The 25,560-nt window shown below is 43.6% G+C and overlaps 1 protein-coding gene across 2 annotated transcripts in view; it reads right to left on the bottom strand.

Annotated features, from left to right (window-relative positions):
- The window catches only part of CYGB (cytoglobin), a 74,558-nt gene extending 49,477 nt beyond the window's left edge, over positions 1 to 25,081 (bottom strand). Inside the window, exon 1 of one of the 2 annotated variants that reach the window (XM_056864220.1) lies at positions 24,833 to 25,081. In XM_056864220.1, the coding sequence (XP_056720198.1) occupies positions 24,833 to 24,975 (143 nt within the window). In that variant the 5' untranslated portion in view covers positions 24,976 to 25,081. The remainder of the gene's footprint in view (positions 1 to 24,832) is intronic. The other variant, XM_056864212.1, reaches the window with a different exon arrangement.
- Between the last annotated feature and the right edge of the window lie 479 nt (positions 25,082 to 25,560).

Raw genomic sequence — 25,560 nt, 5'->3', positions numbered from 1 at the left:
TTTTTTTTTAGTGATCCTTAGACTCATCATCAAGGAAACTTTAGCTATCAGGATCCTCCAATGAGAGCCATGGCTATTAAGTAGGGTTCACATTGATTAACATGTGGAATGTACACGTACCTTGAGTTAGGAGCTGAGGATTTGGCAAAGGAAAAAAGAAACAGTCATCTATATATAATCATAGAATCATAGAGTTGGAAGGAACCACCAGGGTCATCTAGTCCAATCCCCTGCACAATGCAGGAAATTCACAACCACCTCCCCCCACACCCCCAGTGACCCCTGCTCCATGCCCAGAAGATGGCCAAGATGCCGCCCTTCTCATGATCTGCCTAAGGTCACAGAACCAGCATTGCTGACAGATGGCCATCTAGCCTCTTCTTAAAAACCTCCAGGGAAGGAGAGCTCACCACCTCCCGAGGAAGCCTGTTCCACTGAGGAACCGCTCTGTTAGAAAGTTCTTTCTAATGTCTAGACGGAAACTCTTTTGATTTAATTTCAACCCATTGGTTCTGGTCCAATTTAAGCCAGCATCTGAATAACTGTCCCACAGACCAAATGATGTCCATTAAGCTCACAAGTCAAATATCACCAACGTTGTCAAATTTCTACCAGTAAGAAAGCACTTTTACTCCAGAAGCCAGCCAGCCACCTTCTAGTGAAGACTATGAAAACAAAACAAACATCTATGAAATGGGTGGTGGGATGGTAGTAAATATTCATGCCTTTCTTTTGTGAAATACCCATAACAATGCTTGTGTGATAGCTGAACAAACTCCTGCCTTCTTGCTTTGCTTGTGAGCGTCCCAAAAGTCTCTGACTGATCCTTGTCAGAAACAGAATGCTGGGCTAGGTGAATTCATGGTTAAAAAAATAATATTTATAGCTCTAAAATACTGGTTAATAATACTCTCTTGACCTTTTCCTGTTCTTTTTTTCGTTTGTTTTGTTAGTTGAAGTGTTTTGCAAAATTAAGGCAAAGAGTAACCCATTAAACATTAAGTTCAGCCAAAAAAGAAATACAAGCTTATCCTGTCTCACCATTTCTGAAATTGCCTGGTATTTAAACACAGAGACCACAAATATTACATAACCTAAAAATGCTGGTGCTTAACACTTACAACACACTCCAGCTATTTCTAGAATTTGGCCAACCGATGACCCACAACAGGCTTCCCTATTATACCTTGAGCTTGGGGGGAAAACCCAGAATAAAAACAAATCCATGTTTGCTGTTATCAACTGAGTAATTCTATGGTACTAAAAGCTGTGAATCACATACGTGAGATGGCATTGTGAGATGTAGGGTTGCCAGCTTCCAGGTAGTGAATGGAGATGTAGATCTCCTGCTATTACAACTGATCTCCAGCCGATAGAGATCAGTTCCCCTGGAGAAAATGGCCACTTTGGCAATTGGACTCTATGGCATTGAAGTCCCTCACCTCCCCAAACCCCGCCCTCCTTAGGCTCCTCCTCAAAAACCTCCCACCGGTGGGGAAGAGGGGCCTGGCAACCCTAGTGAGAGGGCCCTCAAAAGTAACCATCTATATAAAAATTGGCATGATCATTAGAAATGTCCCACTTGTCAGCCTTACTGATGAACCTTATGTGAAGTTTCTAATCAAACTTTAGCCATCAAAGCCCCTGGTGCTTTGCTTTCTGTGTCAAGAGAATCTTCTTCAGTAACTAACTCTTTAGTCAGATTTCAAAGCTTCTGCCCTGCTTTCTCAAGAGTTAAACTGTAGAGTAGAAAATAATGCAAAACACAGAGACCTCTAGTTTCCCAAGGGAAGAGGTATTCTGTTTTCTCATGATGAAGGTTCTCTTGCAAAAGGAAGCTGTCAGTTAACTCAGCTGCTTTCTTCATGTTGGTTTTGCCAGAAGCTGTGTGTCTATCTGCCTATTTAAGACTCTGCCCTTGTTTGGAGTAGCTCAAGGTGGCACTTTTATCTACACAGCCACCCGTGAGGATGGTTTAGCCTAGGAGAGACTGACTTCCTCAAGGCCACAAAGTGAGTTCTGTGGCTGAGAAGGAATTTGAACACAAGCCAAGTCTGGCTACAGTTCAAGCCTCCCCTCAACATCCCAGTTCAGCAATGGCAAGCAGGAACCCAGGGCTGCAAAAAACCCCTATTGTGCTTCTGGTTTGACTTTGACAGCATCATGCATGGATTTCTGCATGGTAAAGGAGAACATACGCCGACTGGGGGTTGAATGAGAGCACCCAGTAGGGTTGCCAGGTCCCTTTTCGCCTGTGGCAGGAGGGTTTGGGGTAGAGGCTGGGGAGGGTGGGGTTTGGGGAGGGGAGGGACTTCAATGCCATAGAGTCCAATTGCCAAAGCAGCCATTTTCTCCAGGGGAACTGATCTCTATCGGCTGGAAGTCAGTTGTAATAGCAGGAAATCTCCAGTTAGTACCTGGAGGTTGGCAACCCTAGCCCCCAGGTCTCCTCTGATTGCATTGCATCATTCTGACATTGTCTTAAATAGTATGTACAGCCTTCTAAGTAAGAAACAGCTGGGCAGTTCTCTCCCTAGGGCAGGGCTAGCTCTCGAGTGTAGGTGGGGTTGGGTATTTGGTGGTCTCCAAGACCAGCAAAGGGTCACCACCCCAACAGCATCATCATTCTCACTTTTGAACAGACAAAGTACTCAGGAAAGTCAGAGGCAGCATGAAAGAATTCTCATTTTACACGTCTCCCTAATTCAGGGTTGCCAACCTCCAGGTGGTTGGCAGCACGAATGCTCCACAAAGAACACAGTGCAAAAATTACACAAGCACTGAATTATTTACAAGCATTCAACAATGTTTACTGAGCATTGAATTCATGCCCTATTGAAACCAAAAGAACAATCAAAGTATTACATTCATAACATTGGAGTATCAAGTGATAACAAAACTAACAAAGAAGTACCACTGCAACTCAAGTCCATGGGCAAAAGCCTCAAAAAGTTGCAGCAGCGCCCGTTAGCGGACCCACGAGGACCGCAGCAAGACTGAAGAACACGATGGTTCGTGTTCAACGGGGGCACAGAAGACCTCGGAGAATATCCAAAAGTACAGGAAAGGAAGAGGACTTGAGACCAGTCACTTCACGTTTCACGGTGGCTTCGTCAGCTCTTTTCAAAATGTTTTTTGAGCATTCCATGGCATATTGCACAGTATGCTGCTGGTAAATCGCCTTGTGGCTGCAATAAACAAAAATAATATACAACATAGAATCCTTCCAATTACAACTTTGCGAGCAAAGGAATCTGTCGGAAATTATACAAGAATTAAATGCAAGTAGCAGGTTGATAACGATAATAAACTCACCTAAATGTGCATTTTTTGTTCCCAGAGGGATATGTGTGAGCACGTAGCCTCTCTCTCCAGCGGTAGTAACATACAACCGCTGTGACGGGGCTAAAAAGTCATTGCAGCCAATCAGAGATAGAGCAAAAGAATGCCCTTTGCGAGTTAGTGTGTAGGCTGAGAGTTACTTTTAAAGAGACAGCATCAAAAACTTAACCTAATTAAATGAAACAGGAAAGATCAAAGTCGTTATTCAATCCTGAAGGTGTTAAAGTCTGGAAAGCAAAAATAAAGCGCATTTCTTGTTGCATCAATATCTTTTTTGTGTCTTGTTGCTGAAAAGATCGGGGTTTAAATTGCCAAAGTGCAAAAAATAAAAAATCTGTATCCGAATGGCCCTGAGAGATGTAATGTTGTACAAGCGGAGCCTCAAGATTTCTGGCGCGAATCCTTGCCCGATGTTCTCCAATTCTGAGTCTAAGGGGTCTAGATGTGCAACCGATATACATCAATTTACACGGGCACATGACCGAATAGATCACCATAGGTAAGCCGCAATTAGTGAACTGGTTTAAATTATAAGAGAAATGGGAGGAAATAGAACTGACCTGTTTAATGGGGAGACTATAAGGACACATGGAACATGAACCGCATTTATGATGGCCACGAATATTGAGACGTACATGGGATTGGTATAAATCTGTTTTAATTAAATATTCCTTAATAGATTTAGTTTTTCTAAGACCTAAGAGGGGAGGATTTTGGCAACCTGGAATATGTTCTACTAAATGCCAATGACGGCGGATGATTCTTTTTATGTCGTAAGTTAAATGAGAGAATTGCATGGAGGCTACCAAATTTTGAGAAGAAGATTTTTTTAAAAGAAGAGTCAGAAATCAAGGATTTACGGTCTCTGTCCTGAACTCTTTGGAATGCATGTTCCACGACTTCATTAGGGTAACCTCTCCTAGCGAGTGTGGTAGAAAGATCAGTGGCCGCTGTAAAAAAATCATTCCGTGAAGATGGATTGTGTTTGAGTCACAGAAGCTGACTATAAGGTAAGTTCTTGTGCAAATGCAACGGGTGAAATGAGGAAAAATGTAAACCTCCGCAACAGTCTGTAGGTTTTTTAAAGGTTTTAACTGCCAATCGGTGGTCAGCTGTTCAATAGATAGTGACATCTAGAAATGAAATTTCATTGGTATTATGAGACCCTGTAAAGGAGAGGGACTCATGCAGTGAGTTAATCCAGGTGCATACCTTATCATAAGAGCTGTCATTAATGAGTTCTGTGTAAAGGTCATCAATATAGCGTCGGTACCATGCTATATGTTCTGAAAAAAGGGAGATGACCACAAACAAGTTTTTTCAAAATGGACCATGAAAATATTTGCAATAGAGGGGGCACAGGCTGCTCCCATTGCCATTATCAATTTTTCATCTTGTGTGTTATGCCATAGCAAATATTAGACTTAGGAAACCTTGTGACACTTATACAATAACATTTTTTTAATGCCTGGATTTGCATGACTGCTTTTCTCCCAGCCAACCTATGTTAAAAACTCACATGTAAACTAGGTCAAGGGAAGGGTCCAAGGTGTATAAGGTGCTCCTTTGCCAGAATTAATGAAGCTAATGAACGTGAGGAAAAACAGAATCAGAGAATATGGTATGGCTGCAAAGGGGTTTTTAAGGGTCAGACACTTATCTAACATGCATCTATCCACCCCAGTCTGCAAACACTAAAGTCCTCCAACTGCGTATGATCCAGCCATATTCGCACATCCAGAGATGGCCCTAATTAGGGTTGTGTATGAACTGCTTTTGTATGTTCTTCTTTGTTAAGTTACATTTTTGTTGTTCATGTTTATCATGTTTTCATCCATTGTATTACCTTTGTGGTTTGTATAAGTGTGTAGCACCATAAAGTTTTTTGCACTTTGTTTAACCTTTCGCATCTATGCTGAACCTCCAGGTACTAGCTGGAGATCTGCTATTACAACTGATCTCCAGCCGATAGAGGTGAGTTCACCCGGACAAAATGGCTGCTTTGGTAATTGGACTCTATGGCATCGAAGTCCCTCCCCAAACCCCACTCTCCTCAGGCTCTGCCCCCAAAACCTCCCGCCAGTGACGAAGAGGGACCTGCCAACCCTACCTGGAGAAAATGGCTGCTTTGGCAATTACACTCTATGGCATTAAAGTCCCTCCTTTCTCCAAACCCTGTCCTCATTCTCCACCCCCAAAATCTCCAGGCATTTCCCAACCCGGAGCTGGCAACCCTACCCCTATTCCAAGTTAAGGGAGGCCACTGAAAGTACCTCGCAAGTGTCCCTGCCCAAATCCTGAGAGTCTTGCTTACAGTGTGCATGAGGATCATTATCTAAGGAGAGGCCCAGTGCAATCCTAAACAGAATCGCATCCCTCAAACTCAGGTGATCCCCCCCCCCGCTACTTGTACAACCAAAGCTTCTCAGCACTTGTGTACACCGTAGAACCCCTGAATTTATGATTGTCATGACTAAGAGTCTACACACAAAGTTGCATGTTAATTCCTACAAGGCTTCTAGGTAGGTGTGTAGTGTCTGATGCAGTCATCCCCTGGTTCCTATGACCAAGTCACTATCTCTCTGTTTAGCTTGCTTCTTAACAAATAACGAAGAGGTCTTTCTGAAGGGATTGTGCGATTTATCATTAGTATCTGAGGTAACAGTATTTGGGACATCTGTGTAGCTATTTTTGACTAAAACGGTTACCTTTCTGTGACTTACCAAGTTGTTGTGAGGATGGATAAGCACTTCATTCCTCTGTACGTTAAATGCTACATCTCTCTCTCTCTCTCTATATATATATGGTGTCCCTTTGGGGGTGTTATGCAAGTGGGGAAGGCTCGGATCTTATAATACATCAATGTGTGCTTGTTCACAACGTATGCCCACAGTGAACTGAAGACATATACCCAAATTTGCCAATTTTAGGTACTGACCTTGATTCCAGTTCTGAGGCACAATTTCCCTTTGCAACTTCTTCTGCTATCTCTTCGGCTGCTCTGACAGTTAGAGGCCATGAGCCAGCTCTGAAATCAATTTCTTAAGTGCATTTAACTCTGTGCTGGAATGCAGCCAAAATGTTCTTCCTAATGTTTAATTGAAATCTCTCTCCCTGTAACTTAAACTTCCTGTTTGGAATGTCCTGTTCTGGATAGGATGAACAGTTGTTTCTTCTCTGCCTTCAGATTATAAATGCTTTCTTTGGGCTGCAGTATTCACTTCATATTATACCGCCTCTATTACAGAGTGAGAGAGCCAGCGTGGCGTAGTGGTTAAGAGCAGTGGACTCTAATCTGGAGAACCGGGTTCGATTCCCCACTTTACACATAAAGTCTGCTGGGTGACCTTGGGACAGTCATCGTTCTCTTAGAACTCTCAGCCCACACAGAGGCAGGCAATGGCAAACTGCCTCTGAACATCTCCTGCATTGAAAACTTTATGGGGTCACCATAAGTCAGCTGTGACTTGGTGGCACACAAACAAAAAAAATTACAGAGTGTTTGCATGCAGGGTGTCTATTACACACACAGGATAAACCCATAAAGGAATGAATCCAGAGTGCCAGGTCCTATTTGGTTACATTTGCCCAGACATGTTGGCAAAGAATAATACAGATTAAGAAGGTGCACCTATCTCAAGTTCAAAGTAGAGGGACACTGAAGATCCTTGACTGGAATTTCGATCTCTTTTTAAGATTCTTTTAATAGCATATGTGTATTTTGGGGTGGGGGCTGAATAAGGACTGCAGTATGGCAAAATTAACCCATTTAATAAAGGTAAACAGAAACACATTAGTTTTGATCTAAATTGTTGCATCTGAGCCAATGGCATAATTCATATGAAATGATAACACATGGTTTGCTGCTATACAAACAAGCCTCAAAGGGGCTTCCCACTGGCTCACATGAACTCTGATCCCTTCTCCTCCTGCACGCAATGATAGTGAGTTGCTTCCACTTTTTGCACTAAAGCATAGTATTTCATTACACTGGTATTGACAAACAATGGTCTTTTATGCATGTGTACTTGGACTCACTTTCTCCGCTGGTCCAACTCGTTTTTTCTTTGTGGTTATGCATGAGTTTTCCATCCCTTAGAGATGATCTCATGCCCAGCCCTCGCAATGTCCGGGTCTTCCCAATCCTGTTAAAATGTGATTCTTCTATCTCCCCTCAAACCAGCCCGGGTCAAATCATCCTCATCTTCATGCATAAGCCAAAGTGTGAGAGAGGAGAGCTACGGGGTGTGTGTGTGTGAGGTTTTTCTCAATACAGCCAATTACAAAGCAGCACCTCAAGAGGCGAGTACTCAGATGCTTCCAGATTTTTGCTGGGTTTTTTTTTTTGTTTCCCACCAGGATTTCTTTCTGAGTGGACCTTTTTCTCCCATAAAAATGTCACTTCAAATGGTGCTTGGGTTTCTCCCCCATCCCACTCCATTCCTTTTAAAGAGCCCCGTTTTGAGAAATGGGTTTTAAAACAGCACTTGGGTTTCGGCTGTGGGAAGAGGAGAGCTGGGGTGGGGGGGGTGACGTTTTTCTCACAGTAAGCACTACAGCCAATTACAAAGCAGCTTTTTAAAGGGGTGGGGACTCAGACGCCTCCTGAATTTTGCTGGTGATTCTGCTTTACTCTGGAAACCCCAGGACTTTCTCCAGGATGAACAACAACATGCATAGCATTTTTAGGATTCCAAACAGAAAAGTGTGGGTCAAGAGAGCATCGAACCCCAGGTAAAACTCCCATGCATAAAAGACCAATGTATGATTTGTGCTTTCCCTGCACACCAGGATTCCAGATAGGGGTTGTAACTGGTTTATCTTGCCACATGCAATTGTAAGAGGTGTAATGGAAAAGGAGTGCACCTAGACACTCCATACTTTAAAAATAATCCCTTACGTCAGCTCATTACAGCTTTCTGGGTATTTCAAAGGAGCAGGAATTTTACACTTGCTCATTGGTTTTAAAAATTTGGAACGGACAATGAAAAAACAACAACTATTTGGAATGCACTGCCTCGGAGGGTGGTGGAGTCCCTGTCTTTGGAGGTCTTTAAGCAGAGGCTGGATGGCCATCTGTCGGGAGTGCTTTGATTGTAGGATCCTGCATGGTGGGGGGAGGGTTGGGGTCACTGGGGATGTTGGGAGAGGTAGTTGTTAGTTTCCTGCATTGGGCAGGGGGTTGGACTAGATGACCCTGGTGGTACCTTCCAACTCTATGATTCTATGATTTCATCATACTTCGGGTGAGGTCCTAAAAGAGAACTTAATTTTGGCAGATTGTAGTCAGAATCAGATATTCCAGGAATCCCTTTGTTCTTGTTTCTCACATGGCTATAGTTAGCATGAATAAAGAAATGGGCTAAGTGCTTGTAGAAGTTTTTTTAAAAGGGTTTTTATATCAGAGGATCTGAATTATCCAATTTCTCTGTTAGGAGTAGAATGTTATGAGCACCACCAGCTCCATTAGTCAAACAGAGGTTGCAGATATCCTATCTTTACTAGCAGGAGTTCTGGTTATTCTAGGGGAAAGTTTGCTATTTGTGCAACATTATAAAACACACAATCTCTTCCCTGTTGGTTACTCCCAGTTATCATTAGTTAATGGTCACTGGATCTCCTAACGTTAAAGAATTGTTCCTGACCACTTAATATCAGATACCTCATTCTTTGCTCGTCAAGGTCCTTCAATGTACACATTTATTATTCTTTTTTGACATCTGCTCTAGTTATCTAATTGCATCTACTTGGATTTATCATGAAACAATCACACTTTCATTCAGCCGCATCCAGTTGCAACCACAGCTGTTGGCTGCACAATTTTGCGTTGAGCTAGAAAAAAAGGAGGTCGCCATGAGTCGGAAGCGACTTGACGGTACTTAACACACAGAGAAAAAAAGGAAGAAGTAGCCCTCCCCTCCCGCAAGAAAAAGAGATGTGAGGGTTCGTAGGATATTCCCAACAATCCCTGTGGAGAATTCATTTGAGCTTGGGCTTCCCATGCTCCCACACAAATGTTAAAATTTCCCAGCATGTTATTTGGACTGCTTGGCATACAAATGGGAATCTGTAGTCTTCATGTGGCCTGTGGGTGTTGAATATACTACAGTCCTGACTGGTTTCGGTGTGTGTGTGTGTGTGTGGAAATCCCTTTGTTAGGCCTGCCCTTTCAATTTTATATCACTGCTATAATGTATAAAGCATGAAGGAAGGAAGGAGTTGGTTTTTATATGCTGACTTGCTCTACCACTTAAGGGAGACTTAAACCGGCTTACAATCACCTTCCATTCCCCTCCCCACAACAGACACCCTGTGAGGTAGGTGGGGCTGAGAGAATGTGACTTGCCCAAGAGAGAACGTGACTTGCCCAAGGTCACCCAGCTGGCTTCATGTGTAGGAGTGGGGAAACAAATCCAGTTCACCAGATTAGCCTCCGCCGCTGATGTGGAGGGGTGGGGAATCAAACCCAGTTTTCCAGATCAGACTCCACCGCTCCAAACCAAACCACCGCTCTTAACCACTACACCACACACAATCCTTATTTCATCTATTCTCCCTATAACCCCACAAACAAGATGTTATCCCTGTGCATTTGAGAGGTGAGAGATAATGCCTTGATAAAGTGGCCACCTAGGCAGTCTTTGGCTACTGAAGAAGCATTTGAACCCAGGGTTCCGCACAGCTATCTCTGTACCCTTGCTGCTCTTGTGACTGTTTTTGGCATACCAACATGCAGGTGATCCAGTGACACAGACTACTCCCTCCAAACTTGTAGTAGCCGAGCTGCTGAATTATTTACTGATGGTGGGGGAGACCCTGCAAAAGCGAATGGAATACAATTCTGACTGCTTTCCTTCTTTATGTGCCTCCCAACAGCCTCTCCCCATGACCTAGTTCTCCTGGAGGGGAGTGACTATCAATTATCCAGCTGTGAAATATGTAGGCATGAGTGAGGAAGCCAGCTGGGTGAGAGCTGCTGTCGCAGGTACTGCCAGTTTCAAGACCACAGACCTCCTGCTCCGAGGGTGCGCGCATGAATGCGTTAGGGTAGCACCAAGGAGTATGCAGGGAAGGAAGTGAGGAGGGGAAGTATTTCTTACACAGCATTTCCTTGTGCCTGTTCTTTCCCGACCTCCCCAGCCCCCCACTCACGCATCCCCTTGTTTCTTCCAGGGCTCCATTAAGAAGAAGAACATGCTGTCGAGTAGCAGTGCACTCACGGCAACCCCATCCTACAGGGTGTTCCAGGAAAAAGACAAGCACAGATGTTTTGCCATCACCATCCTCCATATAGCAACTCCAGTCTTCCTTGGTGGTCTCCTGTGCAAGGAATAACCATGGTTGCCCCTGCTTAGCTTCTGAGAAGCTCAGGCTCCAGGCTGTTCCATAAAGAAGAACTAGGGTTGCCAGGTTGTGCTTCGCCACTGGTGGAAGGTTTTTGGGGCAGAGGCTGAGGAGGGCGGGGTTTGGGGAGGGGAGGGACTTCAATGCCATAGAGTCCAATTGCCAAAGTGGCCATTTTCTCCAGGGGAACAGATCTCTATCAGCTGGGGATCAGATGTAATAGCAGGAGATCTCCAGCTAGTACCTGGAAGTTGGCAACCCTAAGAAGAACCCTTGCTCTATAAGCCCAAAGGCCCACAGAATCACCAGCAGCCTGCTTGCAACAATGGCTGGTGGTCACAAAGCCTTTAAGCGAGACTTGAATGCTTCTCCTGTTATGTGTCTCCTTCTTGGTGTTGCTAGCCTTGGCACCTTGCCAGTGGCACCTTGCAGCTAGGGTTACCTTCTTGCAACTAGGGTTGTCAGGTCCCTCTTCGCAACTGATGGGAGGTTTTTGGGATGGAGCCGGAGGAGGGCGGGGTTTGGAGAGGAACTTCAATGCCATAGAGTTCAATTGCCAAAGCGGCCATTTTCTCCAGGTGAACTGATCTCTATCGGCTGGAGATCAGTTCTAATAGCAGGAGATCTCCAGCTATCACCTGGAGGTTAGCAACTCTACCAATCACACACTTCCAGCCTAATCTACCCCACAGCGTTATGATGAGGTTAAAGTGGTGGTAAAAAAAGGTAAAGGTCCCCTGTGTAAGCACTGGGTCATTCCTGACCCATGGGGTGACGTCACATCCCGACGTTTACTAGGCGGACTTTGTTTTACAGGGTGGTTTGCCAGTGCCTTCCCCAGTCATCTTTCCTTTACCCCCAGCAAGCTGGGTACTTATTTTAATGACCTCAGAAGGATAGAAGGCTGAGTCAACCTTGAGCCGGCTTCCTGAAACCAACTTCCGTTGGGATCGAACTCAGGTTGTGAGCAGAGCTTGGACTGCAGTACTGCAGTTTACCACTCTGCGCCACAGGGCTCCTACAAAGTGGCGGTAGGCAGAATAATATCTGCTGCCTTCTTGGAGGAAGGGCGGGATAAAAAAGAGTACTGTATAAATAAATGAAATTTCCCCACTTGTTTTGGAAGCACTTGGAACCGTTTGGTTACAGAGAATGCATAGGAGTGCTGAGGAAGGGGGGGCACAGAGAGCAGTCCTGTGTTTTGGACCATGTGTGGTTAAGTCACACGAGCGACTACATTTTGGGTTGTCTTGAAATATAAAAAGTAACTACAAAAATGTTCTTAGAATCCACTACATTGTTTTTTTTTTGCATTTTAGTCTTAAACTAGGCCTTTGAATTTTGCTGTAGCTTCCCCCACCCATAAACACACACCAACCTACCCATGGAAAATTGAAATGTATCCTTAGAAATACAGAGGTATTTCATTGGGCATCTTCACTGCTGGTAAACTAAGTGTTCCAGATTGGAACCATTACTTACCCTTGGTACTGTTTGCAGCTCTGCAGTAAAAGAATGAGTATATCTTGCTGCATCCACAGGGACTATGTCTGCCAATCCCCCCACCCAATACACACCTCAGCTCCTGTATCCTACCACTTGCTCTGAGTGGTGGCAGGAGAAAAATAACAACATGGCAGTTGTCCCAACAGTGTGGTGTCACTTCTGGGGGAACCCCAGAACCATAAAGTTTCTGACAATGCCTAGAGAGGATTGTCACTTCCAAGTTGTCTCCAAAAGTGAGGTCATGACATCACCGATGGCAGTCCCCCGCATATCCATGCCCCCTACCTCCCACTGGTTGCCTAGCAACCCTAACTGGGTATTTCCTGACATCACCTCTGTCATGAGAGACAACCTCACCCTTTCTATATGTACATGTAATTTTTGTATTATTTATTAGCATTTTATAAAGGTTGGTGTTTATCTGCATGACCATATGCTTATGTAGTTCTTCAGGGTTCTGCAACAATATTCTGCTAAAAATGTTTGTTTGTTTATCTTGAAAGATGTATACCTCTCCCTCTACTCACTGGCATAAAAAGAAGAGTTGGTTTTGGGACTTCCGCTAGGGACGCTGAGCTGAGCACCACGTCTCTTGGGGGCTCCCAAGGGAACCAAGATTCGTCTCGAATCTGGGGTGTAATCTTGCACCCCTACCGAATCCTAAATAGTGGATTGGGAAACAGGATCTCTCCTGCTGCCCACGAAGTGCGGTTTGACCCCCAGTTTTGCTGAGAGAGCCATCGGGCGACTCTTGGAATCCTGGATGAGGTCCCGTCTGGCCTGAGGGGAAACCATTGCCGTGAACGTCTCTTTGGAATTAGGCTCAGCTCTCCCCTACCTATTACCATCTAAGCAACGATACATAAGCAAGAATACCTACTCTTCTAAAATCTGAGTAAGTAACAAGAACTCTTTCATTTTACCTGGAATTGGAAGTTCCGAAGGAGTGGAAAAAATATCTGTAGAATCCGTATCTCCCCATCTGAGGTTTGGATGACTCTTTGACATTTAAAAACATTGGATAAGCCAGCAGGATCTTAATCAAATTGATCGGTGGGTAGACATAACAATTGGGACTTTTTGAATGACATTATAGCCACCAATCAGAAATCCAGAATTGTAAAGGGGAGGTACGAGCAGATTCCCCCCCACTTCCGGGAGGAGGCTTTTCTGAGTAAACAAATTCCTAAGCCACGTCTTATCTGGAAGTATCAGCTATCATCTGCCAACGCGAGAATACTACGGGATTTGAGACTGGATGTGTGGCACCACTGTGTAACTGGCAAATACTTCCCAAGTTCCTAGGCAAAAGGAAGGAACAGCAGACGTGCGATCTCTTATCCTGCCCCCCATAATACCATTTTACAACTCACAACGTATACCTGTCCGGATTTTACAAATTAAACTTCAACAAACTACCAGAAGTAGCAACCATGGAAAGGGAGACTAAATTCACAGATCAACTAGTTTCTCTGACAAACAATATCTATGAACTTGCTAATCGGAAATTGGATGTAATTTTGGGAGATCTCAAGGATATAAAAGACCCAATTATGACAATGAGACCTGAGATGAGAGAAGGAAGCTCCCCAAATGACAAACCATTAAAAGAAGAATTAAACTCTGCAAAGGAGATGGAGAGCTATGAAGGACTACCGAAGGATATACATCTGCAAGAAGAAATTGAACCAACCCAATTGACAACCATGGATATGAATGTAAGAGACTTTGATTTTTGGCTGTATGATTTACCTGATGAACTTTTCAAAGTCAACTGGGAGTATTTAAAAGGGCAAAAAGCTGGAAATACCGGGATTTTTCTTCTCACCTTAGGGAAGGAAGAAAACATGTTGCAGATTCACTATCTCCCATCAATTTTCACAGAGGGAATTGCACTAACAACTTCCATGGATGCCCTTCGACGTTTAAAGCTACTGGGAAAAAGAGGAAGATGCTGGAAATTTAAGATAAAGAGACTGGGTCAAAGGGTTTAGTTTTTCTCGGGATTTAATCAAAAAGGACTGATCAAATGGCTTGGCTTTGATAAAATTAGAATAATTAATGGCATTAACATAACTGGTACTTATTAGATATGTGGGAGAAATGGAGGAATTAGAATATTCATTTTTAAAGGAAGTTAAAAATGATACTTATTATCTAATCCATTTTATATTATAAAATAATGCTTTTATATCTGTTCTTCTTTCTTTTTTCTTTTTCTTTTCTTTTTCTTTATTTCAATATAGGTAAATGAAATAGCAAACGTTATAAACAATATTAGGATTATAATCTTAAACAAAGGAGATTACAAATAAATGACAAGATTGAGGGAGGTGTAGGGGAAGTCTTTATATTTTATTTTCTATCTATATATGTATGTATTTTCAACTATTATTAATTAGAATTTATACTCTGATGTTCACTTATATTGATTGTTGAATACTTTGTCTAATCAGTATAGAAAAATAATTTTAAAAAATTAAATAAAAAAAGAAGAGTTGGTTTTTATACCCCAATTTTCTCTACCTTTAAGTAGTCTCAAAGCGGCTTACAATCACATTCCCTTCCTCTCCCCACAACAGACCCCGTGTGAGATAGGTGGGGCCTAGAGAGTTCAGAGAGAACTGTGACTAGCCCAAGGTCACCCAGCAGGCTTCATGCGGAGGAGTGGGGAAACAAACCCAGTTCACCAGATTAGTGTCTGCCATGTGGAGGAGTGGGGAATCAAACCTGATTCTCCAGGTCAGAGTCCACTGCTCTTATGCATTTCACCATGCTAGCTCTAAATACTAAACAGTGGGACAAAAAGAGATGAATGAACAGGATTTCCCATACAGAATGGCACAATTGAAACCCTGCTCTTGCAGGGTTGGCGCTACTGAGAATAGACATGAAAAGGGATGAAAGAGCAGAAGATGAGGGTTTATATTTATTGCCAAATCTTTCATTGCCCATCCCTAATGTGAACCTTTCCTTCAAAAATCAAACATGAAAAAGAACAAAAAAATAAACAAGTACCGGATTTGTTGACAGAGGAACCAAAGGCTGTGCACGTACAAATCACGTGTGCTCTCATATATCTCTTGCCCCATCATGCTGATAATGACCATGGGGTAAAAGTACGTATTGTCATTAGGGATACTATGAACTTCACAAACAATTTGGTAGTCATTTGAGCTTACCTTGTTTGCAACTCTCATTTTAGGAGTTGTTGAACTCCTCCTATGATTGCCTTGTCAGTTTGCTCACGGTTGAAACCAGCACCATTTCTAGTAGTTTTGCAGCTCGGCAGCAGCAGCATTCAGCATGGTGGCTACCCAGGGAGCCATTACTGATGCATACTCAAAACTTACAGGCTTGATCAGATTATGTATGCCCCAGGGTCACACGGGCACATCATGCACCATTTAAAATCAACTACGCTGAGAACGTGTTATTTTTGTGCTTGCATAGTCAGTTATGTTCAAAATGCTGGCACATGTTGAAGAGTGACTGTATCAAACCACAGTTCTGTGATGGCAGCTTGAGAACACATAAACCAATAAACACAAACAAACACAAATACGGTTGGCTTTAGGAGTCAGACGCAGATGCAAAATGGGTAAGGCTGGAAAGGCAGAGAGACAAGCCATGCAGCCGTCCTCACTTTCCACCCTAGCAGGATCATCACAACTAAGCAAACTTTTACATTTCCCCCCTCTGTTGGGTATATTGGACAAACGGATGGGGGAGGTAATCAATGCAATTCCAGAGATGCAATTCCAGCGAACAGTCAGAAAGCCAGGCACCATGGGAAAGGCTAGAATGGCGAAAGCCCCGCCACTTCCCCTTCCAAACAGGACTGAAACACCTCTTTTAACATAGTGATTTTGATTGATTTTTCCTAACATGTAACAAACATAACGGATGGAGACAGATGAAGCAATGTGAGAAAGTGCATGCGCAGATCATTTTGAGGGTTCAAAAACAAAACTTCTTTTCAAGGTTTGAGTGTTTTGCTTGCAGTTTGCGAACAAATTGCGTTCCAAACAGAGGGGAATTTTGCTGCACTTGTACCCCAATGCATGTAAATCATAGACAAGTTTACAACCAGTACAAATGTATCACAGTTCCTACTCTACCTTACTTATTGTAGAGGACAAGTGGGGACTTTTTTGCTACCTCCCTTCCCGCACTTATCTGTCTCTCTACCCCATCCCTGTCACTTCTGTTATTTTCTGAACTGTCTCCCCTATGTCTACTGTCACTCTTTCTCTCTCTTTCTGCCTCCACCAATCATGCTTTCTTTCTGCCTCAATGGCACCACCGACTCTCCCAGCTGCCTACCCAGTAGCTTCCCCCCACCAGTGGCAGCAGCAACTCTCATGACCGCCAACCTCATCAACAGCAGTAGTGACTCTCCCAGTTGTCTGCCTGCCCGCCCAGCAGGTGCAGACAAACTGAGTGTTTGGGATGGGATATAAACCCCTCAGAGGAGAGCGACAAGGATGATCTTGGCCTGGAGACCAAGCCCTATGAAGAAAGGCTGAGGGAGTTGGGAATGTTTAGTCTGGAGAAGAGGAGGCTGAGGGGGGACATGATTGCTCTCTTTAAGTATTTGAAGGGCTGTCACTTAGAGGAGGGCAGCAGAGGATAGGACTCGCAATAATGGGTTTAAATTGTGGACAGAAAGGTATTAGGGATATTAGGGAAAACAATTTACAATACGGGTTGTTCGATAGTGGAATCAGCTACCTAGGGAGGTAGTGAGCTTCCCCCTGACTGGCAGTCTTTAAGCAGAGGCTGGACAAAGACTTGTCAGAGATGCTCTAGGCTGATCCTGCATTAAGCAGGGGGTTGGACTAGATGGCCCATATGGCCCCTTCCAGCTCTATGATTCTATTATTCTAATGTCTTCAGATTTTTTTGAAAACCTGCAGGGTCCCTCAATTTTGCAGAACTATTTATTTTCTATCAGCATAGCCCTGATCCACAGATTTAAGCATCTGCAGATTGGGCTACACTCAACTATTAGAATATAAGATACATGGCTTGACTATTCCTTAAATGAGCGAAGTTTGGATATTATGTTTGTCTCCAGTTAGTGAGCACAAGGACTGAATTACATGACATGATTTTTAAAAATGTTAGGTCTTTGTAGCCCTGACCTGACCCATACCATGTCACCCTGCTGGTAACTCAGTTTCCGAGCGTGCGGGCCCTGATTAGGATCAGGACTGTGGTGCGGCATGAGGAGGTGTTATAATTGGCTTACAAGCTAGGTCTGGAGGGCTTATCTAAATGATACAACTGACACATGCATGGCCCCCTGACACGACTTACGCCACAAGGGCATAGGAGAATTCACCTTTTCAAAGCTCTCTGCTGCTCAATGCATAGGGTTGCCAGGTCCCTCTTCAAAAATCTCCCCTCTCCCCTCAATGCTAGGCAGCATGACTCCAGTTCAAGCCCATTGATTTCAAAGAGTTTAGACTGGTGAAAAATCTGCACAGGATTGTACTGTCAGTCTATGTTTACACTAACCCCGAGAGATTACTACTAATAACAATAATGTTAAAAACGCTTTCAAATGTTATAGCTGAATGAGGATGTCATTATGATATTAAGTCTTTTGTGAAGGCTTTGAAGAAAACCAAAGTGCTTATATTTGTTAAGGAAGATTACCAGGCAAGCTCTTGGCATCAAAATTGTTCCCAAGTATTTAAATTGCTGAGGAAGGCCAAGAGCTGGAACATATTTAGGGAATACAGTAATTCTACATTTTTCTAAAGCAGCTGTAGGCTGCTGCAGTTCTGAAGCAGTTTGCTCTGGGGTAATCCTTTTCTACATGTTCTTCCAAGCATTTATTCATCAAAATCACTAAGATTGGTACATAAGCCATTTATTCCCCAGGAATAGGACTGTTGCAAGTATAAATAGCTTGTGGTGAAGTTGGTTATCTGTGCCTGGATATGTTTTTGATTGATTGTGAGATTTCAGACACTATGTTTGGAATCCCTGACTCTTCCAGTGGTTAACCATCTTGTTTAAATATATGTGGCTTCTTTACATCTATTGTCTATCTGGCATTGAGCATTGGTCATCAGCTCCTACTTGGTATTCTTAGCTAAATAAAAGAATGTTCAGCACTTATCTGCTGTCTTGAATAAACTGAGGGGCAGGTCTGTTTTTCATAGGGTTGCCAGGTCCCTCTTCACCACCGGTGGGAGGTTTTTGGGGCAGAGCCTGAGGAGGGCGGGGTTTGGGGAAGGGAGGGACTTCAATGCCATACAGTCCAATGGCCAAAGCGGCCATTTTCTCCAGGTGAACTGATCTCTATCGGCTGGAGATCAGTTGTAGTAGCAGATCGCCAGCTACTATCTGGAGGTGGCAACCCTAGTTTTTAAGCTGCAAGATGGATCAATCCGCACTCTGCACTTGTCCACAATTAATTAAAGATTAGGGAATCAATCAGTGTTTGATAGTTTTGAACAGCAAATACATCTAAATACCTCTGTGGTCTATTCTGAACCCATGTTGAACCAATTTACATTACCTAGATGTGTATAGAATCAGTGCTGACTCCTTTGTTTAATAAGATGGTTGGATTTATTTGTAAGCCATACACCTTCAATTTCCTTGGAATGTAAATGGAACGAGGTTGAAGCATCATCTCAGTGCTCAAGAGAAGCTTCAGTTGTAGCTTCAATTTGTTTTTTATCGCACCATTTTAATAACATTTTTCAATATCAAGAATACATTGCACATTTTACAACACTCTTGTGAGATAGATTTGGCTGGGCTGGGAAGTACTGATTTAAAGACAGGTTTTGTGACTCTATTGGAATGTGAATGGTAAGTTGTCCCTGGCTAAACCAAGCAGTCTATTGATTCTATCACACCACCTTCTCTAAGGTCACATTATTCTTGAAGCAGATTATTATGGCCAGTGTGGTGTAACGGTCAGAACTGGAAGAAAGAAGAGGGGACCCAACCAGGCATGTACATAGGTTGTAAAATCTATTCCCAGTTACTCAAACATCTGGTCAGATAGGTTCTAGTTGTAATACTGCTTAGGATATGTCTCTCATATACTATGTGTGCAGGTAATCGTTTGTATATGTATATGTATTTATTAATTTATTTCTGTAAATGTGTGCAGTCTTAACAAGGGTTTTAATTAACCACTGATGAAGGCCCTATAGGCCGAAACGTGTTTGGTATGTGGTTACAGTTATCAACCTCAAGAAATTCCATTGTGCTATTTTAATGCTTTTAAATAATTTTAACCTTTAGCGCTTCTAATAAATTATATTTTCAGTATTTATACACAGATATATATATATATATATATATATATATATATATATATATATATATATATTTTTTTTTTTTCTTTCCACCCAGCCTTGGGTACCCAGTAACGGTCAGAACACCACACTGGCTATACCAGTTGGACGACACTGGTAGGGTTGCCAACCTCCAGGTACTAGCTGGAGATCTCCTGCTATAACAACTGATCTCCAGCCGATAGAGATCAGTTCACCTGAAGAAAATTGCCGCTTTGGCAATTGGACTCTATGGCATTGAAGTCCCTCCCCTCCTCAAACCCTGCCCTCCTCAAGCTCTGCCCCAAAAACCTCCCGCCGGTGGCTAAGAGGGACCTGGCAACCCTATAGACTGGAGAAGATAGCACTCACTGGGTGATCTCGGTCCATTCATACTCTCTTAACCTCACTTACCCTTGCAGGGTTCTTGTGAGACTGAAATGGAGAGAAAAGAAGAATCATGTAACTAGCTTGGAGGAAGAGTGGGGGAAACGTAACAGTTATACTTGTGGAATCTTTTACTTTCTCCACTTTGCGTTACAAACTGCTATCTGTTGGCATGATGGCACAGGAAAACATCCTGCCCTTAGGAATAATTCTTGTAGGGCAAGTTGAGGGATGAATAGAAATGGTGTCTGGAAATATACACAAAGCAGTTCATACCCTGACACAAATGCTTCTTCCTTCTCCTTTCCCTGCTAAATATTTAGATCTTCTGTGCAATTTCACAAACAGCATTTGATGATCACTTCATCACTCTTACCCCGCTTGGAAAGCAATTTCAGTACGGCCTGTGTAATTCAAGAGACAGGGGTACGTTGCAGGGCTTTCTGTCTACCATCTCCTTCACTCATTAGCTTCCTTTTACTTTAGCTGAGTGGTGGCACTGCAGTCATTTCATATATTTCTTGAATGGATCCAGTACTACTTTTTATACATGTTATCTGTTATGACATTATAAATCTCTAGCGGTTATTGCCAGGCAAACTCAATCACGTACAAATTGCACAGTAATCTGCCAGGTTTAATTTCTGAGGCGAATGTCATTCTGCTAGTGGGGGCAATTGTCATGATCTTTCCTTGTGTCCATTTCTGTCCAATTTATTTTCCTTCAAGAAAGAAAAGAAACAATTGACATCCAGATCTACAAACCCTTGTATAAACTAGGGGGAAAGGGCGGGGGGAGATTAATATTATCAAAATCTGCATGGAATATGTACTCAGGTGCAGATGTTGATCGGCTCTGTAGTGCTCTCAAGATGTGCATTCCAGCGCTCATTCTATTGCAGAAGTGGTTATGCGTAACTGGATCTAGATTGGGGCATATATGAGAAATAAAAAAGCAAAACTATAACTTTTTCAGCCTGAAACTGGTACTGCCCAGGACGTTCTCTATAGATGTGCTTGCAAATCTAAGTTCATTCTTTTCCCCTTCTCAAATTGCTCTTGCTGTCATGCGTCAAGGCAAGATAGCAACATGGAAATGAAATCGTGGCACATCCAGCAATACTTAATGCACATCTGTGCATATAAAATATCAGTACACATATGTCAGCATCCTACCACAATATTTGCACAATTTCTGGGTGTGGTAGAACCTTCCCCTCAGCTTTTTAACTGAGGTATACAAGAACCCTGCAGAGGGGAACTATACTTCTCACTGTAGTGGTTAGGAGCAGCAGACTAATCTAGAAAACTGGGTTTGAGTCCCCGCTCCTCCACATGAGCGGCAGACTTTAATCTGGTGAACTGGGTTGGTTTTCCCACTCCTGCACATGAAGCCTGCTGGGTGACCTTGGGCCAGTCACAGTTCTCTCAGAACTCTCTCAGCCTCACCTACCTCACAAGGTGCCTGTTGTGGGGAGTGGAAGGGAAGAAGATTCTAAGCCAGTTTGATTCTCCTTTTAAAAAGGTAGAGAAAGTTGGCATATAAAAAGGAACTCTTCTTCTTCTACATACAACAAATTATCTAACTTCTTTACTAAGTGAAGATATGATTATTCACCAAAGGATACCCTTTTTCTTGCCTTAGTTTATCATGTATGGATCTGCGTTTGTGTGCCTGTAAACGGCTGTCAAGTCACAGCCAACTTATGGTAACCAGTAGGGTTTTCAAGGCAAGAGACTAACAGAGGTGGTTTGCCATTGCCTTCCTCTGCATGGTGAACCTGGAGTTCCTTGGTGGTCTCCCATCCAAGTACTAGCCAGGACCAACCCTCCCTAGCTTCTGAGATTTGACGAGATCAGGCTAGCCTGGGCTATCCAGCTCAGGGCGGATCTGTGTTTAGTATCAGCTTATTATGAAATAAACTGTTGCTGACATGCTCTTAATCTGAGACAATTTGCCGCTGATTGCAAGTCAGCCAGTGAACAGTAATTTTCCAGAACCTAGGAATTTGGAGATGGAGTCACTGGATCTGCATAACGTTTGCAAGGTTGCCCATGTTATGATTTATAGACCTAAAGACAGCTGTTAAACATTTCACGACCCATATCTCAAGTGGCTGTGTAACTTGAGAAGCTGGTTTATGTGATTTTGGAATATCATGGTATATATATGTGTGTGTGAGTGTGTGTTTCTGTAAGAAAGAATTAATTTTTATGCATCTACTTGAACATATGAACACATGAAGCTGCCTTATTTTGAATAAGACCCTAGGTCCGTCAAAGTCAGTATTGTCTACTGTGACTGGCAGCGGCTCTCCAGGATCTCAGGCAGAGGTCTTTCACCTACTTGCCTAGTCCCTTTAACTGGAGATGCCGGGGATTGAACCTGGGACCTTCTGCATGCCAAGCAGGTGCTCTACCACTGAGCCATGGCCCCTACTTGTTACCTGGAAGTGTTTGCTGTTCCATAAAGAAGGAAGCCTCTGTTGAAGGTGAGTAGCACAAGACTTTAGACCATAAGAAAATATAAATTTTCAGCAGTGTACCAACACTGAAGGACACTTCTGCACAACAATAGTACCCAGTTTCTGGTGTATTTGACAAGGTGGCACAATGCAGAATGCTACATTTTTGAGGAATGACTATCCAAATCGATCTGGGCACACATTTGCCATCTTGTTGCAAGTTTGCCACGTCGCTGCTGGACACAGCTAAACTACAATTATTCGTCACTGAAAATTACCGTACCCAATACACTGATGTAAACTACTCAGGAAAAAAATTAAAGATTATTGGTCGTTATAGACAATCCCATGCCGTTTAGCCCATTTTTTTTCCTGAGAGCTGGATGTGCCCAGGTGTGTGTCTGGTTCTATGTGAAAGGATACCATGGAATAGAGCCAGCGTGGTGTAGTGGTTAAGAGCGGCAGACTCTAATCTGGCAAACAAGGTTTGATTCCCCACTCCTCCAACATGAGTGGCGGACTCTGATCTGGAGAACCAGGTTTGATTCCCCACTCCTCCACATTAAGCCTGCTGGGTGACCTTGGGCTAGTCACAGTTCTCTCAGAACTCTCGCAGCCTCATCTACCTCACAAGGTGTCTGTTGTGGGGAGGGGGAAGGGAAGGTGATTGTAAGCTGCTCTGAGACTCCTTATGGTAGAGAGAAGTGGGGTATAAAAACCAACTCTTCTTCTTCTAGGTCAGTATTCCAAAAACTAGCAACGCTATTTAGGGTTTGAAAATAAAAGACATTTGTTATGCTATGTGGGACTCTGAAGTTCTGGGATAACTTTTTAAAACTCAGGATTGCCTCAAAATGAGCTCCATCTTGTATCACCAACCTCACCTCTTCAGATATCTTAGGAACTGAAGATCTATGAGAAGAAGCAACTTGGCAGACTAGCCTGCTTGTAACTGTAGACAAAGATTATGGTTCCTTTTAAAAATGGTATTCAATTGTACTACTCTTACACCCCATTGCAGTCCATTGGATTCAAACAGCTTAATTCTCTGTAGGATTACAGCCTTATAGTTCTGTAGAGGAGCATTTCTCTAATAAAATCCAGTCCAGTTTCTCCTCCTCCCGCCCCCCCCCCCAAAAAAAAAACTCTGTTGGGAAACTTTAGCAAGGGGAAACTTTATCTTTATATATCTTGTGTGTTGCTATTACTGCAGAACCCTGAATTTTGTCCCGCTCTTCTCTGGGCTAAAGATAACTCAGACTATATTCCTGGACTATACCATTTAATTTTTATTCTTAAAATTCTGATGAGTCCCTAGGCTCCTTCCTTTCTCATAGTGAGAGAACTACAGACTAGCATAACCCTTTTCAGCTGCATGGAAGAAAAGGTAGGAGGGGGAAGGTTTGGTCAATAAACAGGTAGGGGTCCTGGAAAGGGGTTCACTTAGTTGTGCTTGGAACAGGAGTCCTAAATACAAGTCGAGCGAGTTTTCCTTTAACCAACTGCTTGTTGCTCCTGCCTCCCGTCTCTTTACTAGCTTGGGCCTATTCTTCCTGTCACCTGCAGCGGGTCTTCCACCTCAACAGCCAGCCCCTTGCATTTATGCTACGTCCAAGAGAGCCTGCAGGAGTTTTAGAAACACCAAACCAGGTCAGATACTGAAATGGCAGGGAGATGTCCACAACCCACAAGAGACTCGAGATGATATCGTTTACGCTTCGGGGATGCCACTGAAGCAGACAGAAGCGCTTGGTTCTGTTGGTTTGTGGAACGCACGGAGGTGAACCCGCATCAATTTCAAGCAGAGCGTCTTGTCTGCCTGCCTCTTCGTTCCACTCGGATGGCCACATGCAAACACCCCGATAGATTTCGGGGATGCGCACCATCCATTGCCATGCGGCGCTTCCACCGTGCCAGTTCCAGGACAGCAATGCCACCACGAACCCAGCGTCGGTTTACCTGTCAGCGTTCGCCTCGCTCCATCCCTCCAGCTGGCAACCTTCATGCCAGCCCCAGGAGACAACTTCAGCATTCTCTTTTATACTAACGCTGCTGCAACCCGGCTGACAAGCAGATGGTACCGCCAAGCTTCAGCAGCCCTGCTTGGGATTTTATCTTGGCTCACAAGTTGCATTATTTCACCCAGGAATCTGGTGTGTATCTAATTCCGTTAGCAAAAAAAAAAAAAAAGGCTAAATTGGAATCGCTGAGCAGAATGCCGTACAATGATCCCTTCCTCTCAAACCCCCCACTCCATGTACACAAAATAAGGTGACCTTTCTGACAGAAATATTGATTTGCGCCAGCTAGAATAGCAGAGGTCTTTCCCCACCCCCTGCTTTCGTCTCTAACATTTTGAAAGCAAAAGACAGGGAAACCTTTCCTGAAGAGCCCCTAAATTGAGAGAAACAGTTGCTGCCGCCCCAACCTCGCTCAATTTTCGCTCCGACGTTTGGCTCCTCACAAGCCATTTTTAAATACCTGATCAGTATGGAGACCCCAACGTCCTCGCAGTTCGCGTACACTCTGCTCCATGTCTCCTGAATCACCTTTTTCTCCGCATCTGACAGCTCTTCGCTTCTTTCCCATCTCTCAATCTCCATTTCTCCTTGGCCTTTCTCCATGAAAAACAGCCGGCAAAATCTTCCCGGGAAGCCAGGGGGAGAGAAAGAGATGTGGGTGAGCCTGGCTCTCGGTGTATGTGTGCGTGTGGGTACCAGCAAGAAGAGATAAGGTGTTCTTTGGGTGGCGATGGCGTGGCTGATACTGTTCCTCTTTCCCTCCCTGCCTGCCTGGAGAGCCAGGCAGAGGTATGCAGCAAGAGATAACCGGGGAGAGAGATTGTGTCTGATCAGATTTCAGATGTGTCCAGTGCAGCCCATCGCTGGGGTTCACTTCAGCATGTGTCTGGGTGGGTCTGTGTGCATGACTCTGAAGGGAAACTGCCTAAAAGTAAAATATTCAAAGGCATCGCAAGGCCAGCCTCTTCACCAATGTGTGAATGTGAGCTCACTTTTCTCTCTCCTCCTCCTCCTCACTCTCCTCCCCCTCCTCCTCCTCCTCAGTGTGTGTGAGAGCGAGAGAGAGGGGGGGGGAAGAGAGAAATTAAATAGAGGGGCTCTTGAGTGTCGGAGGCTCCTGCTTTGAGGGTGTTCTGACCTGCGATTTCTCTTCTTTCTTTCTTTTCTCTCTCTCTCTCACCATTTGTA

This window comes from Euleptes europaea, chromosome 1 (assembly GCF_029931775.1).
Source record: "Euleptes europaea isolate rEulEur1 chromosome 1, rEulEur1.hap1, whole genome shotgun sequence".
NCBI classification, from domain to species: Eukaryota; Metazoa; Chordata; class Lepidosauria; order Squamata; family Sphaerodactylidae; genus Euleptes; species Euleptes europaea.
Note: the sequence above shows the minus strand (reverse complement) of the source record. Positions and strands in the feature narration are given on the sequence as shown.